The following is a 24,477-nucleotide window of genomic DNA, read 5'->3' as shown; positions in this document are numbered from 1 at the left end:
AATGAAACAATGCACCTAAATTAAGAAGGTGCTTTTTTCAGTGACGAAACTGAGCACTTCCACCAGCCACCTTCAGGCTGACCATAAAACCTACACCGCAGCTGGCTACAGCTCAGTTCTCTCCTGACAAGGCAGAAAGCTGAACCTCCAGGTGATCTGCACATCTGGTTTACCCAAAAAGTCACCGCCTGGGCCCTCAAAAGAATTTCAGTGGCCAGCTTTTCACTGGAATGCTGCTGCAACACAAGGAGCTCCCACAAGACATATACTGTGCATTTTCCAATTCTTCCTGGGTATGGCAATAAGGCTCTGGAAACAAAACATTACATTAGCTGCAATCCTTCTGAGCGAGACAACAATCTGAATTCTGGCCTCCTGAATGCAGGGGGAACTGAGATGGCATTTCAGGTACTTTTATGGACTGCTCACTTTCATTTGCTGTGGTTCACCTTGGGTATTTCCAGAAGATATTCCAGAAGCAATTTTCTGGTAGATCTGGATTTTACCCAAGATTTTTGCAGGAGAAATCATTTAAGAAGCTGTGTGGTACAAAAAGTGAATGTCAAAAAAAAAAAAAAAAAAAAAAAAAAAAAAAAAAAAAAAAGCCAAATAGCTACTATTACAAATACCTACACAATGGGAAGAACTACCACATACATGTTCTCAATATGTAAAATACAATTTATTGTATTTAGGCTGTTCATAAGTATCAACACAATGTATTATGTTTGAAACAAACATCTCGCCAATAAATACTATCTAAACATTCATATTAATCTTTTGATCAAATGTGTACAGTGTATTGACTCAATATTGCACAGTGAGTTCTATATGACATTTCCATAGTGCATTCAGTTTGTTACAGGGATAGTTTTGCCACAAATATTTGCAAAGCATCAGAGTTGACTTTTCCAAGTGAAAACAGCTGACCTATATTCCATTAGGGATGGAAGGCTGGTATAAATATCAGTGTCTTAGGTTAACTGGTTATGGATTCACAGAACCTAATGTTTTCATGGATGAGGAGACTTTATTTCTAATATGATCTTTATATAATTGTAAAAAAAATACCACTTGCAAATAGAATGAGGATGTTATCATTAAACTCCAGTGACCAGTGAGCTTGTAAACAGGTTCATTCCAGTAAGCTTGTTTGTTCTTGTTCCAATCTAAATATAAATCATATATATGATATATTCAGAGCTGTACCTCACCCCCCTGCCTTTCAAAGGCCAGGCTGTGCAAGCCCCCAGCATTACTCCAGCTCTTTGCTCCCCATGTGCCTGTGCTCAGGTGAGACTCATTACCTGTTCATATGAGCACACCTGACACTCTCTAGTCCCAATAGTTTTCAATGCATGAATACAGAGAGAATCTCACAACGGTTCTATCATTAATTGTAGCTCATCTTTATCTGATTAAATCTTGATTCTAGAGCATCATGTCTATGTGGGGTGGTCCTGCCAGTCCGTATGGCATTCCCATGCTCACAGAGAGGGCTGGGTGTGCCAGCAATGAGGCCAGCTGTCCTGCTCTCCTGAAAATCAGTGACTCCTGGATCAGATGGACTCATGTGCTCTGGCCAGCATAGTTTATCAAACACTGGCAGGACTGTGGCTCACAGCAGATTTTCAACAGCTCACTGTTACTCACTCTCAAGCCCATCTATGACAAAACCATATCCATGGCAGTGGGAGATGACTGTGAGAGTAAGGACTGTATGATTTGACCTGTATTTGCATGAACTTACAACTGCTCTGACATTGCAGAAGGACCTTAAGATGGGCATATACTGCTTTAATATACATTTAAGCTACATTGCCTTGCCAAAGTTGTATAAACTGCTCAAAATGCAAAGAAGAATCAAGGTCATAGAATGACTATGACTGACTTGGAAAAGATTTGACCATCAGTATAATGGTGCTTAATGCTTAGCGTGTAGTATCCCTTAGTGCTTAGCATGTAGTATTTCTTTAAGTAAAAGAAAATTCACTCACCAAGTGATACAATTAAAAATTTCTAAGAAACTACTGGTTAAGTATTACCTCATGATTATGTAAATCATGTTTATATCCCTCCTCTTTGCTGTTTATCAGTATGTATATATTTAGATTCTTTATATTCAGGTAACAGAGATGAAATACTTACTTCTATCTAAAAAGACAGTAGGAAAAAACAGGGATTGAAGGGATTTCTTTTCTGTACAAAAAATACATTTTTATGACAGCAGCCAGTACCTTCACAGTAGGTCCTTTGCTCCTCTACTTTCCACCAAGGTTCAGTCATCCATAACATCATCATAAAGTATCAGAATTGTTTCTCTTTCCATTTTTCAATACCGAAATTCAATATGCTACTACGGAATGTTTCCAAAGCCTTTTGCTATATCCCGACAAAATCAGGACTTTTTTCTTTAAAAATGAACTAAATTCATGCAAATAAATACATAATGTGCACTGAAATACTCAATTCTATGATACAGGTGACTTTGGAGAAAAGTCCCTTTATAAATAATGAAACTAATTCTAATAAAATAATATAGTTTCAAAAAAAAATGAAAACATTTCATTTTACTACAAGTTGATGTTTGCTATGTGTTCAAGCAGACTACATTTTCTACCTAGTTGTGTTAATCTGTGGGTTGAGTGTCACTCTTTTGGACTGTAGTGAATATTTGATTTTGAGGAGTGGCGTCTTTATGCAGTTTTTGTAGTCCAGGGTTTCAGTCTTCATTTGATTGTGCATACGGGATCTCAGGTTATGCCCAGATCTGTAGAAAGAGAGAGAGCCAAACACTTCTTATGACACTGACTCTCCTATCAAACCTTAAATTAACATTGGTAAGGGGATCACATTAGCGGTACAGAGTATCAGCAGCAATGATATCTTGTAACCCAACAGCAAGATCGAATTTAGCACTTTGATTCTGCTAGCACTTTGTGGGGGATTTTTATTTGCCTTTGCTTTTCGTGTTTTACAGTTTTATACCCTCCTTAGTTCCTCTAGAGCAGTTCTCCTCCAACAACCCTTCCTCCTCACCCCTTTTATTCACCAGTTGAAGAAAGAAGCAGCCGAAGCAGGCTCTCCCGGCACTTACCCGGAGAGTGTGGTCCCAGGAGCCCGAGCAGAAGGCGGTGCCGTCGGGAGAGACCCGCAAGGTGCTGACACGGTTCTCATGTCCGAACAGAATGGACACACGGGACCCCTTCAGCACATCCCAGACATTGATGGTGTAATCGTTATAGCCCGCGAACAGCAGGCGACCTGCAGAGAGAAGGTTTTACACAGTAAGGGCTGAACCTGCCTTGACTGCAGCGGGGCCTCCTGCAGGACATTGATCGCCCACCCTGTGACCACCCTCAGGCCAGCTGTGCTCCCGTGGGACAGCCCTGCCTGCTGCTGTCCCTGCTAAAGGCTGCCACAATTACAGCTGATTAGTCAGAAGCATTGTACATTTTAGTTAAATTACATAGAATGTGTTCAGTCATTAGAGATGGGGGATGACTTCAAATTGTGACACACCGAAGAGCACTTTAACAGCTATTGCAGGGTAATAATGCTTTACACAGACCTTACACAAGAAGTTGAATACAAATGCTTGAATGATTAACAGACAATTTGGTAAGTGATTCACTGCCAACGGGACAAGCTGTGGTGCTTGTGACCATGACAGAGACGTTTGCCTCAGTTCCAGGAGGAGGGCAGTCCACCACCCACTCACCCCCACCCTGGGTGACTGGGGAGCTCTGCATTTGTGCTGAGACAGAAGAGACAAGTCTCGAGCTTATGGCTCAGGATCTGTAATGAAAAGTGGTAATGTCTCTTTCTTCGTACCCCTGTGATATACTTTTACTATTAATCATTTGTTACCCTTTTAAGAACTATTTATGTAAGTGCACTTAATAGTTAGCAACATTTCATGTTGCCTTTGAAATGTTTTTCATTATTATTGTGAAACTCTAGCCCAGCTGTAGTTAATGGCAAAATATTTCCTGCCTTCAGCAGGGCCAGGAAAATACTTTTCATCACTACAACGAAGCAATAGTCAGCTAGGTTATTTGAAGAGTAATTATTTTTGCAGAGACAAAAAAATAAAAGCTTCCATACATTAAATGTTTCTTTGGGTACTTATTACATTCTTGATAACTTTCAAGAATGAATATTTTATCAAATTAAACTGAAAAATTTTACAGCTCCCCTCAAATCTCAACATTAAGATAATCTCCAAAGTTCAAGTCTCACCACTGAGAGAGAAGTCCACACTGGATGCTCCAAAAATGATGCTCTCTTTGGAATAAATTGCTACTTCTCTGTCTGCACGAAGGTCATATAAACGACACTAGGATTAAAACAAAACCAACACACATGCCTCAGTGAATGCTGGAAGCACTGGCTGAAATATTTGGAAAAAATGGGAGTGGGAAGTCAGGCTAACAGACATCACAGGAAGCGGCTGCTTGGCTTTTTTCCTTCTGCTTCTTTCTGCTTCCTCCTTTCCTTCTGCTTCTGGCTGCTGTAACTGGGATCCTCTAACAGGGCTCTAAGCAACACAAGGCTGTTTTGTATACATTGCAGGAAGAACTTTCTTTTTCAAGCCACTTCTCTAAGTCTCCTGCCTATCCTAGAAAGACATGAGTGGTGGGCTTTGGGCCACAGTACCCACTAGAGTCCCCACACCCTCCTGCTTTCCCTTTGTGGTTTCCTACTTATCAGGGCATCCTGCTGCTGGGGAGGTGCATGTAGAGACAATCTTTTAAACAACAGTTTAGCCACAGCTGGAGCCTGGGAGATGAGATCAAATCTCTAATCACTATTGAGAGCACAGACCATGTGGCACAGAGGAGCCTAGATGGTAGTCCTGGCTCTGAGTAAGGCAGGAGAGCAAACAGTCCCTGCCCTTCTGTGAGGCCTCTCTGTTTGAAAAACCTTCGTGAAAATAATTCAAGTGAAATAATACATTTTAATGCAGATCTCTGGTTTTCATTTCTCATGGAAAATTCCAAATCACCTCTAACAACCTATACTTCCTGTTTTTATCATTTGCCAGCAAAATTTGGCTTGTTTGACATGGAAATCATGTATCAGACTTCACTGCCATGCAGAAAGACAGTCTGTTAACCCTGAAATGAAAATGCACTTTTGAAACTATGTGAACTGAAACCCCTCCTCAATAAGTTAAGCTTAAGCAAACACTCACCAGATGGGATTGCTAATATTAAGACTTTACTATTGAAAAATGGCTGGTATTCAAGTCTGCACATAAAGAAGGGGCTGTTTCATTTGCAGGGCAGTGGGGAGCTGCCAGGTATGTGCAGTCCAGGTCTCCTAGTGATCCACACAGATTAATAATTTCATCAGATTGTCCTGACAGGGAGCTGGGGTCACTGCAGATGACAGCACTGTCATCAGAGCATGCTTTTATGGATTACTTCCAGTCAGGATTATCTGTTCCTCAGAATCCCTAAGTAAATAAATCAGGTCAAGGATACCACTCCGTAACCCAGCAAAAACAAACTTCTTCATTTAAAGAATCAGGTAGATGCAAACTGCCAAAACCTCTGTCAAAAGTACAGAGGTGGAATTTCCCAATCTTCTGCTTGAGTCAGGGGTGTCAAGATTGGTTAAAAAAGAAAAAACATTATTAAGAACCTGTGATACTGGGCGTTAAAAGAGAGTGTTTTCACTGGAATTTAATGATAGACAATTCCTCTGTATCACTCCCTCAGCATCTCAAGAGCTCACAGTACTGCATGTATGGAGAGAGCCACTGGGCTCACCACAGGGCTAGAGGTATTAACTTCTAATTGCAGCTTTCAAAACATAAAATCAGGGTTCACTCTCTCCAAAGAGCCTTGGAATATCTCCACATCCAATGAAGACAAAAGGAATGTTTCTGTGGAGTTTAGCTAGCACTGGAGTAGACTCAAAACATGCTCTGAGGGCAGAGTACTTTAGATAAAGTCTTTCAGGTGACTCAGTGTGATGTTTGAATAAAGAGAAGAAATAAGGTGCCAGGTGCCTCCCCATCATCTCCTCTCATGCTACACTGAACTGCCAGCTCAGGCCCTGCAGGGCTGTGGTGGGGCAGAGCCTGGTTCCCCATGGGACACACCAGCTGCAGGGAGAGACATCAGCCCTGAGCATCACTCAGGGGGAGAGGGCAGCAGGAAGTAAATGGCATTTTGTATACATTGTGCTGATCAAATTTACCTGCCAATGCATTCTGAGCCCCTCCTAGCAGATTGCTCATGGATAAGATCCATTAAGGGCCATGTGTGATCTGGAATGACCTGGATGCAGTGACTCACTGCAGTGAAGAGTGTTGGCAGTGAGTCAGAGCCCATAGAGAAGTCTGTGGCCAAGACCACCCTGGGGCTGCAGAGCCCAGCTACCCACATCTGCCCTGCTCTGCCCTGAGTTCATGGCCCCTCTACTTTCTGGGACATGCTACTCCTCCTGACACAAGCTGCAGCATTTCAGATGGTTCCTCCCATGCTGTGACCAAGAGCTATGTGAAGCCAAGTATCTTCCAGTAACACAACTAATTTTAGTCATGAAACTTTAGACATAGAGAATCTGAAATGAATATTTGGACAGTACCTCTTGTAGAGCAGTTTGCAGAAGTCACCTACAGTGTTATGTGATTTTTCCTAGAACATTATATATGGTATTTAATATCTTATCTTACAGGATTAGTATTTCTGCAAATTTGGTGTCACAGGCCCAGTTTAGTAACTAAAAGTCCTCTGTGGATGTGACCTAGTCTTCTAGGAAAACCTGACTTGGAAAGCAACAGAATTTTCTTAAATTAGTTGCTGAATTAACATACCGTGGCATCATCTGAACCAGAGGCAAAAGCATCTCCACTTGGATAATATCTGTGCACAAGTGAAAGAAGACCAGAACACATTACATTACTTGGATGAGGTCAGACTTCAGAAATAGAATTAGCACATTGCTCAACACTGCAATCGTGTCCTCTCCCAGAAACACACTGACCTGACACTGTTGATATCTGAATCGTGGGTTTCAAATGACTGCACACACTGACCAGACCGCATGTCCCAAACCATGGCTTTCTTGTCACATCCCTAGGAAGAAAAAAAAATTCATTTCAGTTGTGCAAATGGTGACATTCACCCCTCATGTGCCTGGTATTTGTCATCAAGCCCACTACATTCAAAGGCTCTGAACATCACAGCTCTGAGAGGATTTAACCAGCCAAGCAGCCCCAGTTGTGGCTGCAGTGGTACCCTCAGCTGTGCAGTTGCAGGTGGGATCAGAACTCCTCATGAAGGCTGGACCTGCCCTGCACTCACAGCCCTGCTCTGCTTGTGCTGCTGCCCTACCTCTGTCTGCAGCCTCACCACACCACAGATCTGCATAACTGACCTGTTCCCTAACCACTTAACATGATCAATATAAAAAATAATACCCAGCATTTGACATTTTATAACTAATTCTTTTCATATACTGAAAGAGAAAATTAAATCAGTGCATCCAGAGAGTTTCTTTCCCAGCCTCCTACCAGGGTTAACCCCTGTCAGGGCTCTGCACCCACTTGCTTGATGGTGTGGGTTGGGATGAGAAAAACAGCATAGCAGCACTTCATCTCATCCTCAAGCTAAAACCTGCTGTTCCAAGCTGTGCTCTGAAAGGATCATTTAACAGTCAATGCTCAGCACCCTGAATTTTTTGGGCAAGAGGCTTGGCCCACATAGTCTACACTGTCCTTTGGGCAAGAACCATCTCACACACGTGGGGCCACGCTCTCAGCTGCAATGTCTCACTGCTGTCACAGTTGTAGTGACAGGAAAAAGAACACGGACTTTGCTTTGAAGAGTGATGGCAGATTTTAATAAACTTGCCCCTGCTGAGGAGCAGGCAGGCTGAGCTGCAGGGGCTCAGCCTCTCTGAGGCTGTGTGGAAAGAACAGGGCAGGCCAGGTGGCTGCTGCTTCTGCTGAGCCAGAGTGCCCTGCCCACCAGACCATGCCACACGTTATTTATTTTAATCAAATATGGTAGCTAATTAAATTAAACAGGCTCTTCACAAGTCACATATTTCTCTCTCTTTTTAAAAAAATTATGTTGTTAAAATGAAATCCTAGTGTTTTTAGTAAAGATGTCATTATTTAAAAGATGTAATGCTCCTTGGCACCAGTTTGTGGTTTCTGCACTGGGGAAACCAAACAGGATAGTGAATATTTTGGATCCAGCATATTTCCCTCTTAAGCCCCACCATAGCCCAAGCCCAGTCCTTCACATTGCTTCCATGTGCACTGTTCTTACTGACCCCTCTGGGAGTTTGGGGGGCAAGACCAATCTGACAAGCTGCTGCTTTGACTCCTAAGATTTTGAAGGAGAAAACAGCCACCACCTGTGGAGAGATGGGCTCCCTGAGTGATACCCAACTCAGCTGAGGAGCCTTGCTCAGAGGGCACTGAGCACAACAGCCTGGGACACAGTGCTGAGCTTACCCAGGAGGGCTGGAATTTTCAGTTCAGTTGTTAAATGTAACAGCACCCAGCCTACATGCTGTTGTACTGACATTGCTTATTCCAGCTCAAGGTTACTGTACCCACAGAGGCACAGTATTCAGGGAATCTCTCTATGCCACCATATCTTCACCATACCTCCACTGTTCTGCCTATACCTGCACTGACATGATGGAAGACAGGTCTTCACTGCAGTGGTGTTTTGCATGTGATGAATTAAGAGAATGCCTGTAAGCACAGACATGCCCAAGCTGCTCTATCAACAAAAGTATGACATATTGTCTTAGCAGTACCAGAGCTGCTTGCGATTCCTTGCCCTATAATAAGCTGAGCTGTTCCCAGGGAGAATGAATCTATCCTTTCTGGGAAGCAAGCTTGGTGACAGGAAAACCCGAGAGAAGTAATGCACTTGGATGGAATTAGCTTTCAGTCACGCTTCAGAGCAGCTGTGCTACCAGCAGTCAAACTGGGCCAGTGTGCTGGACTCTGCTCCTGATGTGCCAGCCAAATTTAAAAGATAGAGAGTTGTAACAGAAGAGGTCCAGGTTTGTTGTGTAGGCATACAGCCATGACTCTGAGCACCCCTAACCCATGGTTGGCACCCTCTGGCACAATTTGATGATGGCATCATCAAATACAGGATCAACCATGGGCCAGTGCTGGTGGGGCTCAGAAACCAGCAAAGTTTCTGGTACCTTCAGCAAAGTTACAGGTAGCAACCAGCCTCTCAACTCCTGCCAGCTCTCATCTGCACACTCACTTTCTAATGTGGGAAAGACTAAGATCATCTTGAAAAGGAGTGGAGCCCCATCCCACTCACCTTTATGCTTGGCCTGCCTCACGGCCAGATTGTGTGCCAATGGCTCAGCTGCCTGGGAACAGTGACCCCTCAGCAGCAGGACATGATTTGGAAGATGCCCTGGGTACTTTCCCAGACCAGTCTAGTCCAGTGAGATTTGTGTGCTCCTCTGCGCCAGGACAGGGAGCAGAGTGTTTGACTGATGAAGGGGCTTTAAATGCCTCTGGTACCACTGGAAGGCACTGAGGACTCAGCAACAGCTGAAGATGTGGCCACACCTCATCTTCCTGCTCCAACTTGCACTGGTTAGCCAGTGTCCAAGTTGCCCCTTGACTCTCAGGACACAGTGGCACGCACGTTATTTGCAACTGCACTTCAATACCCTGAACACAACCTGATGCCTGTCACACCCCATCTGGCTCCAGAGAGCTGGGCACAGGGAAAGGGCAAAGTGTGGGGAGTCCTCTGCTGTTCCAGGCTTCTACCCACAGGGACTCACACCTCCACTGTGGCAGGAGCCCACTGCTCTAACTCTGAGCCTTCCCCTTCCTGGCAGAGGCGTTGTTTTGATCTCGAGCTGGATTGCTTTCATGTGGGGTGGAACTTGCTAAGTAAGCAGAACTGCAGTCAGACTGGCTGGGTGGGTTTGACCCCACAGTCAGGGGTTTAATTTGCTCCAGCTTGGAAAATGTGCTTGCAATGAGTGGATTGCACTGGGGCATCCAACATATATTCCAGCACTCTCTCAATAACATTGTGAGCCTCCTATTTTGCTGCCTTTTCACTTCCATATTCCTTAGTTTTACGTTATGAGAAGAAGCTCCTGCTTACCCCAGAGACAAACGTATTTCCTGTTTCAGAAGGGGCCAGGTCCAGGCACAAGACATCAGCTCCATGACCGTGGAAACTCTGTAGAAGTTGCCCACTCTCAACATCCCATAGAGCACAAGTTCCATCTCCACTTGCTGTCAGGATCTATAGGATGTGGAAAGAAGAGTCATAATACAAGAATCAGCAGATGACCTTCAGGTCACAAAGAAACAACTGACATCCTACACCAAAGGACAGCTTTAATTTAATGAAATACTATGCAATAAATCAAAGTCGTAAGCCCAGTGTGAACCTAATTGCAGTTTATGGGTTTTATTTTTAAGGAAAAAAGGTAGAGTGGAAAGGAGAGTTTTATGGACACCACTATACCTACACCATGTTTCAATAATGGTCTCTTTTGTGTGGTGGGGTTTGCACAACTGACAGCAGTAAGGATCTGCTGGCATTTTCACAGTTTCTAAAAAGGAGGCAGAACAATACTGCTATTCCTGTCTGCCCTTGTGTTTTACTCTATCCATATTTAGGCTGCTGAAATTCAACCCAGGTAAATGGATAAACTCTTGGAGTTAAGTATACCTGTTTAACTCTCCAATTTTTTTTTTCTTTCTGCTTGAAATAGTGATGTTAAACCAAATTAATTTGGCTTAAGACATGGATTTTCTGAAAGGGAAGTAAGCCTGTCTAGACAGTTGTTTGATAAGTCCATCAGCTCCCACTTGTCCTAAACCATTTGTGTGTGAAAGGGCTGGAACATACACTGACTGAACATAGCTCAAAGCTTCCCATCTGCTACAGTACTTGTAGAAAGCACATGTGATCAGAGCTTGTTATTGTGGCTAAATCCTGATGATGCTCAATTGTTCAAAATTTCCCCTTGGCACCCGAAACTGTTATGCAATCACAAATTCTGTAGGTTGAAAGAGTCCCTGTGCACTGGTGTGGAAGGAAGCAAGGGTGAACGTAGGAGGGCTCTCAGTTTTGTACATGGGTTTTTCTCATGGTTGGTGAGGAAACTCAAGTGATCCCAGTGGGTAGTTACAAGTGAAAAACAAAATTCTCTTCAAGAAGAAAATGATCACACAGTCACGAAACCATTCACAGAGTCACATAAAGGTTAAACACTGAACATGTTTGACAGATGCTCCAAAAATTCTTCCCGTAAACAGAGGTCTGCAAAGCTGCAGAACAGACTGTTCTGAATTCTGGAGCAGAGAGATGGTAATGCTCTCAGATGACAATAGCAGAAGAAAGTCCTGACTTGTCTTCCCGGCCAGCTTTTGAGCCTGGATCAATGAACTTCCCTGTTCTCGGGAATATTTGCACTTGGCTGAGGAATAAAGAGGTTCAGCTCTGAGGATTTGCTCCTGTAACACTATGTAAGGGAATATGAAGGGGAATAGGAGTGGCTAAAGGTGTAAGGGAAGGGTCTGTTGGCAACCCAGAGCTCCAGCTAATGCTTCAAGGGAAACGTTATGGACTCAACTTCAAGGTTGCTCCTCAGCCCTGCCACACTTGGGAGCATGGCTGCCTGCCCTATGCAAAACACTTGAGATCCCAATTAACTGCTGCTATTAATATACATGGAGCATTGTCACGTGGGGAGCATTATCACACCACAGAGCTGCAGATACCTAATTTAGGAAGTGAGGCTCCCTGGCTCTCTGCACACTGAGGCAGGGAAGACTCTCTCAAGCAGGACTGGTTTGGGGCACTGAGAACAAGGTGGGTGGGTAACCCAGCCCTGCAGCTCAGGGCTCATGTGGGAACATAATGAGGAGCAAGGGTGGGACCCCCTTTATCAACACCCACACAGCCTGGGAATGACTCTAATCCACGATGAGCCACCCCCAGATCTCCTCTCTTTCCACTGCACTGCCCAAAGCCCATGAGCACAATAAACCCTAAACTCTACTCAGTCTTCCACACCTCTGTGGGAAAAGTGAGCTGTAGTTTAAGACAGCAGTCAGGGCAGAGCTGCAGCCCTGGCAGCACCTAGCAGTGGGCTGGGGGGACACCTCCACCTCATGCTAGAGCTGCTGCTCCAGGATGCCACCACATCCCTCCTGATGCAAACAGGGAGAGCAAAGCTGCTCTGCACACAGCTGGGAAAGCTCCTGCACAACGTACTTGTTGCATTGTGCACCCTCAGAGTTACTGAATAGTTTTGATTCGGAACAGTTTTAATTCTGAGGCCTTTACGTAAATGAAAAAAAGATAATCTGTGATTCTCTAGGATCTGCTACATAACAGAGTCCTAAGAGAAGCTTGGCCAACCTGTTGCTTGTATTTGTTTGAATAATAACATGCAGTGCCATAAGTGATCACTTATAAGCCTAGCAATCACAAGAAAACTTCTTTTTAAAGACTTCAGAAAAATTTCTGACTCCCTAAATATAAAGCACCTTAATCCACCGTGATAAGACAACAATAGTAATACATGACCTTCAATATCAATGCAGTTTGTGTATTTAATATGGAAGAAAAGGACCCAACTTTTCTTTCCTTTTTATTATGAAAAATAAATTGCTATTTTTCCTGTCATATGATTTGATCATTTAGGTATACACAAGGAAAGAGAAAACTAGGTTTATATCTCATCAAAAACATTCCACTTAATTTAGACTGCTCTAATTCCACACAGCTCCTGCACAGGAAGGTCAGGGCTAAGCAAGCCTGAGTGCTGGGTACCTCCACCACTTGTTTCCATGGCAATGGACTTAAATTAGCACCTCAGAGTCATTACAGAAACCAGAGAGCGACAAACAACAACATACTCTCGGCTTCACATGTCCTGAAATAGCAGCAATGAGAGCTGATATTTCCTTCAGAAGAGCTCCAAATATCTGGAAGAAGGGGACATGGTATTCCCTTTCCAGCAGCTCTACTGACATTGAGAGCTATAAAAATGCTCCATTCTGCCACTTATTTTGCTGCAGAGCTGCACTGAGAGGAACTTTAATTAAATTCAGAAACCAGAGAGGACAAGGGGATTATCCTGGCTCCTTTCATCATCTTCCATGTTCCTAGAGAAAGAGATCTTTGAGATATTCAATAGAAAGGAAGGCTGGCTTGGTCTCAGAAGATCTGCATTCAGTTCCTGCCTTTGCCATCACCTTGTGGGCCTCTGTGCTCCACCCCACTGCCTGTGAGATGGGAACAGCATCACTCCCTTCCCTCCAGGGAACACAGCACTGCATGAACAGACAACAGGTATGGCCCTGTGGGGCGATCCTCAAGCTCCATTGTATCACTTGGTACAAATAAAAAACACTCTGAATGAAAGCAAAAGCAAATTTTGCCGGATGTCCGGGACAAAGCAGGCAAACAACACAGTCACCACCAGCTGGCACAGCACCCAACCCAGTCCTGGCTGAACAGTGGTTTTAACTATTTACAATAGTCTGGACTCCTAAAAGCACAGAGAACATACAGGTACCAGCGAGCTCCCTCTGCAGAAGCCACAGGCCTTTGCAGGGACACGGGCTGTGACAAGCATTTCCTTACATCAGCTTTTGCAGCACCTTCATGGCCCCCTGCAAGGGTGTTCCAGCAGCTCCTGCAGGGGCAGGACACAGCCCTGGGTGCCCCAGGAGCAAGGAAGGACATATGCACTGCCCCTGAGTGCAGCTCGTGTTAGGTGATGGTGAGCAGTGGGTAGGGAACACATTTACCTGCATGTCTGAGTTAGTGAAGCTGCAGGCAGACAAGTAGTTTGTGTGCATTGCAACAGATTTCTTCTTTGCAGCCATATTTTCATTTTTTTCAAATGTCAGAGGGTACACAGAACACTTGTTGTCCAGGCCACTGAAGAGAGCAATAATAGCAGTAACAGAGAGAGGAAAACTGGTTAAAACTGCAACGACAAAAGGCGAGTGGTGATAAGGACACCACCTGTCAGTGCTGTGCTGCCAAACCCTTACAAGTACCGACTTCCCTGTATTGTGCAGTGTGGGATCTCCCTGTGCAGGGAAGCCCCAGCTGCCTCACCAGCCTGGCTGCTTTACAGAACTTGAACAGCTGCGCCTCAGTATTTTTCACCCTTATCGAGTTTATAAATGGCACTGAATGAAACCTCACGAAAGTATAAACTGGGAGGTGACAGCAGCCACCTCAGGGTTAATGTTTCACACACAGCCAAACTGCCATTTTTCTGCTGACATCTGTCATTGCAAAGATCACTATTTCAGCATCATTATACACCTACCTTAACAAATGTGACCTAGCTCCTATAGCAAAAGCAGCATAGCAAGTAGTGGGTGTGAAGACAAAACCTTTAGAAGAATTTGGAAAAAAGGCAACAGAAGCACTGACCTCTGTAGCTGCTGTTCTTCTTCTGGATAGTTGCACCAGTTAAGCTGTGTCAGACCCAGGACTCATTTCTAAAGGGTAGGACTCACATCTGACCCTTTCCTAGAGCTGCAGTAGATCAGTCCTGCCCTGGTCCCTGGGATCATGGTACACCACTAGTTGCTGGTTCTGTGCCTTACATTATGTGCAGGGCAATTAACTGACAGCACAACAGAAATACAGAATTAGGTGCAATGTATATGTGCACTCCCTGTCTCTGCTACAAGTGTAAAGACAGAGCTTGCTTGCCATTCTTCAAGTTCCAGTCAAAAACACAGTTTCCAGACTCCTTTCGACACACAATTACAGATTCTGCTTCTCTGCCTCTGTCTACTGCTTTCTAGGTTTGAAGCTGCACACTGAAGTCTCCTTTTGTTTCTTTCTCTAACCCCAAGTTTGCTTTGTCTGTCTGATCCACCCAGTCCTTTCATACAAGATGTTTTGCCAACACTGCATCTCTTTGTTTTTTCCCCTATAGAAACTTATTTTTTTTTTAACCTTAGCCCTCAGAAAACTTGTAGAAGATTATCAAGGATAGGGTTACCTCTCCCCATCCCATCTTACCAGGATCTATTCACATACTGGTAACATTAATGATGAACCTCTTTGACATTAAAAAATGAGCGCAAAGTAAAAACACAATTAAAACCTCTTTCTCTTAGAAAATATATCCAACATAGACAACCACACTAGAACAGGGAAGTTGCATGCATGCAGAATTCCTAACCCATGATATAAATGCTGAAAGAGGACTATTTTCCACACTTACACAACAAATGTTATTGCACTGAAGTCAGTGGAGATAATATGTACCAGCCATTATGGAAATAGAATCAGCGGCACTGAATGTAGACCTTCCACCCACAATCACAGCACACATACTTCTGTCAGCTTCTGAAGCCACCAGGACAACACTGCAACAAATCCAACTTCTCTGTGTAAGCTGCTGTGGAAACTGGGAACTTACCCACAGGCAATGGCACATCCAGATGGGGCATATGCACACGCCATCACCCAGGTACAGGGCATCGTCACCGCGTGTTCCTGAAACACAGCATCCGTCAGATGGGGCCTCACTGCTCTCTAACCCATGCAAGGTAAACACTGGGGTAGTAAGTTCAGTATTTCTGTGGGACATCCTTAGGGTCACTGCAAGGGGTAGATGTTTCCCCCAGCCATAACTCACATGTAAGTCAACAACCCTGACTGCAGAAGGCAGCAGAGCAGCAGGATGGCCGGTCCTTCTCTGACACTTTACATCTTATTTGTGAGCCCCAAACTGATCACAGAGCATGTTTTATTGGGTCATCCAGTGCTGTGAAAGGTCCCCACTGCTGCACACATAAAAGTGTGTGAAAAACAAGTAGTGTTTCCTCATCTGTGTGGTGCAGGGTGCCATGAGGCAGCCCAGGCAGCGCTTGGAGGAGCAGTGGCACCATTTCACAGTGAACACCACAGCTGAAGGATCCCCAGTGATCACACACAGCACCTGGTACAGGGGTGTCCAGGGAAAGTTCCCTGGTTTTGCTGGCTGGGCTTTGCCTCCCTTGCTAGCAGAGGTTGGTCAGACCCTCCCATTGGAGATCACGACAAATCCCAGTGCTCTCACAGGGACTTTGCTCAGAAACAGGTCAAGGGATGTGACTTGCCTTGGGCTCTTTTTTAGGGGTGGTAGTGGAAATCTGCATTTTATCCCATTATCCCACTGCCTCCAGTGACACCTGTGAGCTCTTCACCTCATCACACTATCATTTGCTCCAGGCATAGAATTTTGCTGAAGTTTCACTTACTTTGTTGGTAGTGAAGGAATCCCAGACGATCACCTTCCCATCCTAAATGAAAACACAGAGAAACTGAGGCCTTCCAGAGATGTGGCTGCAACCCTGCTTCCCAGCTTGGAGAAAACTCTGCTGCTCATTTCCTCTCCCCAGTCTGTTATGTCCTTTTGTCTCCATCTTAACAACAGCACAGTGGTCACAGTGAAGCACCAAGGAGACACTTCTCAGTAGTGCTGTTGTATCTACCACAAGAGAAGTGTATCTCTTCTTCACTGAGACAACTCATGTTTGATTAAAAGACCAATTTTTTTTTTAGTTTTCTTTTCTTCCCTCTTGATGGCTTCAGGAGTACTCCTCTCACCTGCAGCACGTGCCATGGACAGGGCCACCTCCTCAGGAACCTGCCACCTGTAAGCCCTCACTTGCCTCACTTGACTGTTTATGGATATTGCACTGTTTATTTATCTTCCCTTTCCAGTCTGATCCTGCTTTTCCCTTTACATGTCACTACACTTACTTCACCTTCAATTATCCATTATACAACCAGCTAAACAGCCATCATAGAACCTTGTACAGAGAGCAGCACAATCACTTGGTGTACTCCAGCTAAACTCATGCCAGCTACTTTGCCTTATGCACATGATATTGTTATCTTCCCTGTATCATGAAAGTGAGATGTTTATTACTGAGTAACAACTGCTTCTGCACCTGGACTTACACAGTTCTTAAAATAAAAGTAAAAAGTGCATTTCAACCTGTCTGTTCAGTTTCTGATCTGTACACTAACATTTTAACCTTTTTAAAAATGTGACATTAAATATTTAAATTACTCTCTTTGTTGAGATCACCATGAATGGTAAAAACTCACAGTAAGTGAAGGTGGTTTGCAATGCAGATTGTCTATTTTTATCCCTCAAGTGAGACCCCTGACAGATTTCATGTAGGTCAATGAACAGCTGTGAGATGCAAGGAGCTCACTCACTGCCATACTGGGCTCAGGAAGAACCAGGGGATCTAGAAAGTAATTATCTCATTACCTCCTCCAGCTTATGAGACTGGTCTTGAGCAGGTGTTAGGACTGTTTCTCAAAATGCCCAACTAAATGCAGTAATTTTGGCAAGATGTCTGAGGCTTTCAAGGTCGTATCAATCATACAGACTGAAGAAGAAATTTTTGTACATAGAAATCTCTAAAAGAATCAACATTTCTTCTCTTTTCCTGATTATTTTCCCTGAACACATAACATAAAATTTTGCTAAGTATTTAATCTGTAAAGAACAAGGAAATAGATGTAGCCTCACATGAGTCTATTTTTTTATTGTAGGAGGGGAATATGGGAAAATCCATGTATGACTGGAAAATAAGTATTTAGGGTATTAGCTACAAGAGGTGTATCAATGATTAAAAGGTTAGATTTACACTCTCTGAAATACATTCCCAATGAACTTCTTTCAGGACACCTTGAAAACACTTACAGAAGTCCCAGGTATCATCTGCTAAGAGTGGCACACAGCATGACCAGAAGATCTGTACAGTGCTCAGCAGCACCTTTGAAAAACATCTGCCCAGCAGCATACCTGGGAAGAGCTCACAATTCTTCTCTTGTCTTTGCACCAGTCCATACAGAGAACTTTGTTTCCATGGCCTTTCAGGGTCCTCCTGGTCTTCATCACAAACTGTCCCAGTGCCTCCACACGCTCTGCCACCTGGTGAACTGCAAACAGCTGATGGTTAGAGATCCCTTCATCAAAGCTCTGCCCTGGCAAATATCTGTTTCTGAGTAATGCTCCTGGAGGGATTAATCCATGAAGTTTGAGTCCATGGTGCAAGCCAATGAGCTCTGCTTCAGAGCTGGCAGGTGGCTAACACCAAGGTGGGCGGCACAGGAACATATTCACCACATAAAGACAAGGATGAATTCACTCAGGGTTGAATTGCAGGGATGCAGCAGCTGAAGCTCTTGCGGCCATCTCACCCAAGTACAACTGGAAAACAGATTACCCCTTTGCCCCCCTTTACTGGGAAATCCTCAGGCCTGAGGGTGACAAACAGCTGTTCTGGATGTGAGACTCCCAGCTGTCAGCACTGTGGTGGTGCAGGGGGATACAGGTACTGGCCACTGGCACTGGTGACTCTGCTGTGCCATCCCTTCTGGTGGCCAGGACACAGCTCTGGGTGAGCAGGAAGCTGGACAGTGGAGTGCACTACCCAACTTTTCAACAGCAACTATGGACATCAAGGACTTCATGGGATGCCCCTTCTAAAAAAGAGGGAAATGGAGGGCAGGCAAGCAACTTTCCTGAGCACCATCCTCTGGTAAAGATGTCAGTTCTTCCATATTTCTTTTAATAGCAGTACTTTCAGCTGATATTCTTAAAAACCTGACAAATTTACATTTCTCTTTGTGCTGACTTTGACATAAAATTCATGCAGCTGACACAACTAAAAGGCCTTTCATAAAACCCTGATGCCTCAAGCTGGAGTCACCTCCAGAGAAAGTGTCATCTGAGGAAACCTATTTGCTCTGCTCCAGCACGTTCATCCAGTGTGGAGCTGAGTAGGGCTGTGATGTATCTTGGCACCCAGGGGCAGCTCTTCACACAGACTTACTTCAAGTCCCACAGCAGAGTAGAGATCCTGAGGCTGGAGACTTGGCACCAGAACTAAAAATTACTCTGTCTAGAGAAGAGCTGAGAGGATCCAGCACTTCCTGTGTTGTGTTGTCCACATCAAAACCTAAGATGATCCAGCTGCTGTTGGCTGTGGGGACAATGTTTGACTCAAATTTCTGAAATAATTGGAGAAGATCAAGTGCTTTAATGAGCTGGAAGAGGAAATCCTGAGTTTTTCACTGCCCTGCTGGAGACTGAGCTCCACATCCCCCATGGCAGGTGGTGCTTTGGAGCTGCCTTGCTACTTCACCCTTCATCACTTTTCTGGGGCTGGAAAAAAGCTCACAGGCTGGGAAGGGCTGTGACAGTGAGAGCAGGCATCCTGAACTTACAGATCATTTCCTGGCACAGGGTCAGTGAAGCAATTTCTGCCCAAGGCAGAGACTGATTTCTAGTGGATTACCTTTTCAACAGCTGTCTTCCAAAGCCACCAGCCCCACAGGCTGTGCCAGAATAATGCTGTCAGCTGAAAACTCTGCTCAGCCAGTCTCCCTGAGTGAGGGGACAAGCGCTGTCCACCATTCCTCAGGATTTGTCCATAAGTCAGAAGCAAGTTTCTGAGAAAGTACCAAATAAACCCACTGAGGAAAAGATACATTTCCTCTACTACTGCTCATAGAAACCTGACAAATGATCCAATCAAAAGACATGAAAACACAGGACAGGAGGTTATTATGGCAGCTGGAAAGAGGCTTGTGTCCAGAATATATCTGAAAAAAACAAATGTTTCACAGACAATAGACAAACTGTTTCCATTATGTCAATGCAGCTGAGACTATGTGAAATTGTCTGGTTTAGCCTCACTGATTCTCTGAGGACACTTATCTCCAACCACAGCCATAATAATCCTGCTCCCGCCCAGCACAGATTGGAGAGTCAGATAGTTCTTTCTAAGCATTCACCAATATGGTTCAAAGATAGTCAAAAATCATGCACTCAGACAAGCAGATCAGCTAAAGCCAGTAAATAGCTTGAGTAGTTTTACAGAGGTCCAGATAAAACTGCCTATTTATCCTAAAAATATTGTTTGGCCTGAACAGGAGGTGTGGAATTGATGCAGATACTCCTGGGTCTTTGATCTTTTCTGTGTTGGGCCTAATGGTCTCCCTGGCCTTAAAAATTCATGGATCAAGCAGAACAAGCTTACACTACATCTAAAATTTTAAGCTCTTGAATTGACTCCTTAAATTTATAAGACTGCAAATCAAAGGCGTGTTTGGCATTTCCTTTTTCTGTGCACATTTTTGAGAGCTGCTGTTCAGAATCAATTGAACAAATAAGGGCAATCCTATTTCAGCCAGCTGTTTGTTTTGGGAACCACAGAGGAAAAGTCATGATCCAAGCAAAAAAAAAATGCAAAAGATACAATTTTAGATTAGGGAAAAGAAAAAAAAAAAAACCCAAACCAACCAACCAAGCAAAAACCAAAAGTGATGCCTTATTCTGAAACTTACAAACTCCACAGAAACAGTACTTGGGAATAATTTAAGTGCAAAAAAGCTCTGATATAGAATCAATGATATAAAATATCATAAGGGAGCATTGTTCTACAGCAGCATAACACTTTTGTCCTAGAAATGCTCTAATGGCTTTGCAAACACAGCTTTCCAATGGAAATTTACAGATTTTACATGACAAAGAATATCCCGTGACTATCAATGGCACACACAGTTACAGTACCACTGCAACCTTAGGTAAAACTTTGTGAGCAAAAATGGGTTTAAGAATATGCTTAAGAGGTCTGTTAAACAAAGACCCTGCCACTTCTGATACGGAAATGATGCTACAGGAATATGGTGAGTTATGGGAATGTTTCTGTAATGAGGACATCTCTGTTTGTTTAACAATTCCAAGTAACAGGACATTCATATAACGTGACTGTCTAACTTAGACAAGAAGATGCTCTATCTATTCCAGAATATAAATATTTTATTGTAATCCTTCCCAACCTGGAAAGCAAAAGTGTTGTTCAGTCTCTCATTCTTACAAAGCACTAAGAACTAAGTCACTGGATACAAGCTCAGATTCCTTTTCAATGCTTAAGGCATGAAAACACATGAAAGAAAAGTTTTAATGACCCACTAATATTACTAATAGAGTGAGCTACATGATTTCAGATGGAAACAGTAACTGACATGCTAAAAAAAAAAAATAAAAAAAAAAAAAAAAAGCAAAAAAGCAAAAAAGCACCTTCAATGTATCATTGTACTTCTGAAATGAAATAATGATAATATAAGGATTTTTTACATCTCAGAACTTGTGAATACCTATTTGAAAAGCTCCATTAACATAAGGTGAGCTCCTTTTTCCTGACTGGGGAGGGGGACAGGGGGCGGGCCGGGCTGAGCTCTGTCCATCCCATCCCTGTTGGGTTATCCTGGATCCTGAGGCCGCAGCTGACAGCGGTGAGTTACACACTGACAGCTCCAGCACTGACTCACCCGCACCTCTGAATCAGCACCGCATCCCTGCAACTTGTTTCCCCGGCGGAAGGGGGGCAGAGGAGCTGCTTTTGGAAACGATGCTCCTTTTCAAGCCCTTCCACACCTCGGCTGAAATCCCGGCCTCATGAAAGCAGATCCCCATCAACTTCCCCACGGCTGGGGTTCATCCTGGCTGCTGACACTACACGCAAAGGCTGCGGGGGAACCCCGGGCTGTACCGGGGGTATTTCAGGGTCCCCGCCCGGCTCTCAGCCCCGCCGGAGGCAGCGCGGCCCCGCCGGGCCGGGCCGGAGCTCTGCGGGCCGGGGATGCTGCGGGGCCCTGCCCTGCCCACGGCCCTGCCCCGCACCCGGGAGCCCTGGGCACGGCACGGCAGTGTCCGGCCCGGGACAGGGCAGTGTCCAGCCCACGACAGGGCAGTGTCCGGCCCGGGGCACGGCGCTGTCCAGCCCGGGGCAGCGCTCCCCGCCCCGGCTCCGCTCCCGGCCAGGCCCGGCCCCGCTCCCGGCCCTGAGGCCGCCCTGTCCGCCCGGCCCGGCCCCACTCACGCTCCACGTCGTGCAGCTTGGCCCGCTCCTCCTCCAGCTTGCCCTTCAGGCTCTCGGCCTCGCTCTTCAGCGACGCCAGGGTCTCGTTCTCGTGCAGCCCCTCGGTTGCCATCTTTGCAAAGGAAGCGGGGAGAGCGGGGATGAGCTCGGGAGGGAGGAGGAGTTTGCCAGCCCGGCTCCCGGGGATGCTGCCGCGGCTCCTGCTGCCTCAGCAACGGCGCCGGGGCCGGCCCGGGCTCCCCCTCCCTCCCGCTGACGTCCAGGCCAGTCCTGAGCACGCACACCGCGGGGACCGGCATCCCCATCGTGCCTCCTGCAGCATCCCGGGGCCGGCTGCTCCAGCATCCCCTGCCCAGCTGCTCCAGCATCCCCTGTCCTGCCCTCTTCAGCATCCCCTATCCAGCCTGCTCCAGCATCCCCTGCCCAGCCTGCTCCAGCATCTCCTGTCCTGCCTGCTCCAGCATCCCCCGTCCAGCTGCTCCAGCATCCCCTGTCCTGCTCTCTCCAGCATCCCCTGCCCAGCCTGCTCCAGCATCTCCTGTCCTGCCTTCTTCATCATCCCCTGTCCATCTGCTCCAGCATCCCCTGCCCTGCCTCCTCCACCATCCCATCCTGCCCTCTCCACCATCCCCTGCCCAGCCTGCTCTGGCACCCCAGTGGTCTCCAGGCTGGCACCTGCCTCACCTCCTGCCTCGCTCCTACACAAATCCTCTTCACAGCCCAAGGCTTCATTACCCCAGAAACACATGCCAGTGGCTTTTTCTGCTGCATATCTAAACTTGTTTGTACAAGTTGCACAATGTGGGGGAAAGAAAGGGGAAAAAAAAAACAAAAAAACATCGGTCACCCCAATGGCATTTTAAAATATCAGACTGGGAAGACAGATCTTGTCCAGGCTCACTAAGTCCCATCTTAGCTCCTATGGGTAGGGGGTACTGGGAGAATCAGCTATGCAGGTCTCTGGCTCAGTTCCTGTGCCAGCAGGACAGATGCAGTGGTGAAAACTCTTCTTTCTACTATGCTTTGAATTCCTGATTTTTAAATTTGGTGTTTATAAGGGTTCCTTTCCTTTTTGTTTCTCTCCTTTAGACAAGCTACACCTTGTACCCCTTGTATATCCTGCTCTCAGATGTGCACATTAGAGTCTCTGGCGTTCCTATCTTGTAATAGAGCAGTTTCCAAAATCCCAAAGAGGGAATGGCCCTCCACCTCGGCGTGGTATGAGCCCAGGGGCTCGGCTCTTTGGGTTCTACTCGTATGAATGTATGCTGGACACAGGGAGCAGCTGATGCTTCCAAAGAAAGAACCCTGGGACACAGCTTTTTGCTCTCTGGGAGTTCCTTGAAAATGTCCCCTTTTTGTTACAAAATTGTCCTTGATCTACAAGGAGTAACTCTGTGCATATTGACTCCCATTGTCTCCCTTTAGCCAGAAAACAGACAATCCAGTGGCTATTGTTCAACCTGGGGATGTGCCAAGATTGGAGAGGGAGATAAGAAAATGCTTGTTTGCAGCTGTTGTTTGGACTCTGGGCACATCCTGGACAAAATATGTATCTCAGAGAAAATAAAAGTCCCTTCCCACTCTGGGTTTAGAAGGAGTGTTGCTGTCTGGGATGCACAGGCTCTGGAGCTGAACTCAGGTCCTGGTCTGCTCATGTCCACAAGGTCCCTTTTAGTCAATGGCTCTGCAGGCAGAACCCAGGTTACTGCCCCAGAATCAAATCCAGTGGGTCTATTTCCAGTCTTCTCACTGTCCACAGAACCTAGTGTGACCTAACCCAAGCCTGGTGGCCACACAGGCAACACTGAACTCATTGATCCAGTTATGTTCAGAATCACAGAAGAAAATGTAGGCAGTATAAGCTATGGGTTCACACACTGCTGGATAAAGGAACATCCTTCAAAGCCCTCCAGAGAAATCAGCACATTGGAAATGCCTTCCAGCATAGACTGTGCCAAGGAAATAAAAACTGAGTATTTTTAAAGTGATACCAGATGAACAGGAAAAAAATCCCTGAGAAACCCAAAGATCTTTTAGCAGGAAAGTGACAGAAAGCTTCTTCCCATGCATTATCTTCAGGTCTGAAAAATTAAACCTACTTATATTAAACTCAGTAATGCAGCTGTGTCCTGGGGGACTAGCAGAGGGAGAGTCTGAAGAAGAAAGTTCATTTTTTGCAGGATTCTAATCTATAATAAATGCCTTATTTCTGACACCTGGTAAGCGTGGAAAGGACCAGAAGTTAAGTCCAACAAAAGGTGTAGGAAATTTCTTTGCCTTGATAGGAACTCCTCAGCTCTCAGGAATTTGGCATAGATAACACCTATGTGTCAGACAGTCAGCATAGTTCTAACAGTGAAAAATCCAGTTTCTTGCCTTACTGATGTGAACAGTCTCACTGCCTTGTGGAATGGGATTAAAAAGTCTACAAAGAAGAGCACAGAAGGTGAGAGTCTTTGGGAACTGTACATGTGCAGGCTGATACATGATACTAATCCTGAGATATTGGGGTCAGCAGAGCCTTGAGGGGACAGGGAAGCCTCTACTGAACAGACTGA

The 24,477-nt window shown here is 45.2% G+C and overlaps 1 protein-coding gene across 3 annotated transcripts; it reads right to left on the bottom strand.

Moving 5' to 3' along the window:
* Nucleotides 1-330: 330 nt before the first annotated feature.
* On the bottom strand, nt 331-22,135 carry GNB5 (G protein subunit beta 5). 3 transcript variants are annotated; one of them, XM_083871213.1, is made up of 11 exons: nt 21,366-21,535; nt 17,830-17,966; nt 16,265-16,306; nt 15,442-15,518; nt 13,799-13,931; nt 10,128-10,271; nt 7,000-7,091; nt 6,830-6,878; nt 4,243-4,339; nt 3,098-3,264; nt 331-2,770 (listed from the first exon to the last, which is right to left on the bottom strand). In XM_083871213.1, the coding sequence occupies exons 2-11, from the start codon at nt 17,920-17,922 to the stop codon at nt 2,759-2,761; spliced, it is 906 nt and encodes a 301-aa protein (XP_083727339.1). In that variant the 5' UTR covers nt 17,923-17,966; nt 21,366-21,535; the 3' UTR covers nt 331-2,758. The 3 variants fall into 3 exon arrangements, with proteins under 3 accessions (XP_083727339.1, XP_083727337.1, XP_083727338.1); XM_083871211.1 differs by lacking the exon at nt 21,366-21,535 and adding an exon at nt 21,917-22,135 and having other exon boundaries at nt 332-2,770; XM_083871212.1 differs by having other exon boundaries at nt 332-2,770; nt 21,372-21,535.
* Nucleotides 22,136-24,477: the final 2,342 nt, after the last annotated feature.

The sequence above is a fragment of the Zosterops lateralis genome, assembly GCF_965231275.1.
Source record: "Zosterops lateralis genome assembly, chromosome: 13".
NCBI lineage: Eukaryota > Metazoa > Chordata > Aves > Passeriformes > Zosteropidae > Zosterops > Zosterops lateralis.
Note: the sequence above shows the minus strand (reverse complement) of the source record. Positions and strands in the feature narration are given on the sequence as shown.

What these genes read in the sequence shown, in the direction of transcription:
- GNB5 (XM_083871211.1), bottom strand. Translation starts at nt 22,028, where the DNA reads ATGGCAACCGAGGGGCTGCACGAGAACGAGACCCTGGCGTCGCTGAAG. An exon ending in CTGGTTCAGATGATGCCACG is followed by an intron (nt 4,340 to 6,829) that starts GTATGTTAATTC and finishes TTTTAATCCTAG; the next exon opens with TGTCGTTTATATGACCTTCG. An exon ending in TGTGGACTTCTCTCTCAGTG is followed by an intron (nt 3,265 to 4,242) that starts GTGAGACTTGAA and finishes TTCTCTCTGCAG; the next exon opens with GTCGCCTGCTGTTCGCGGGC.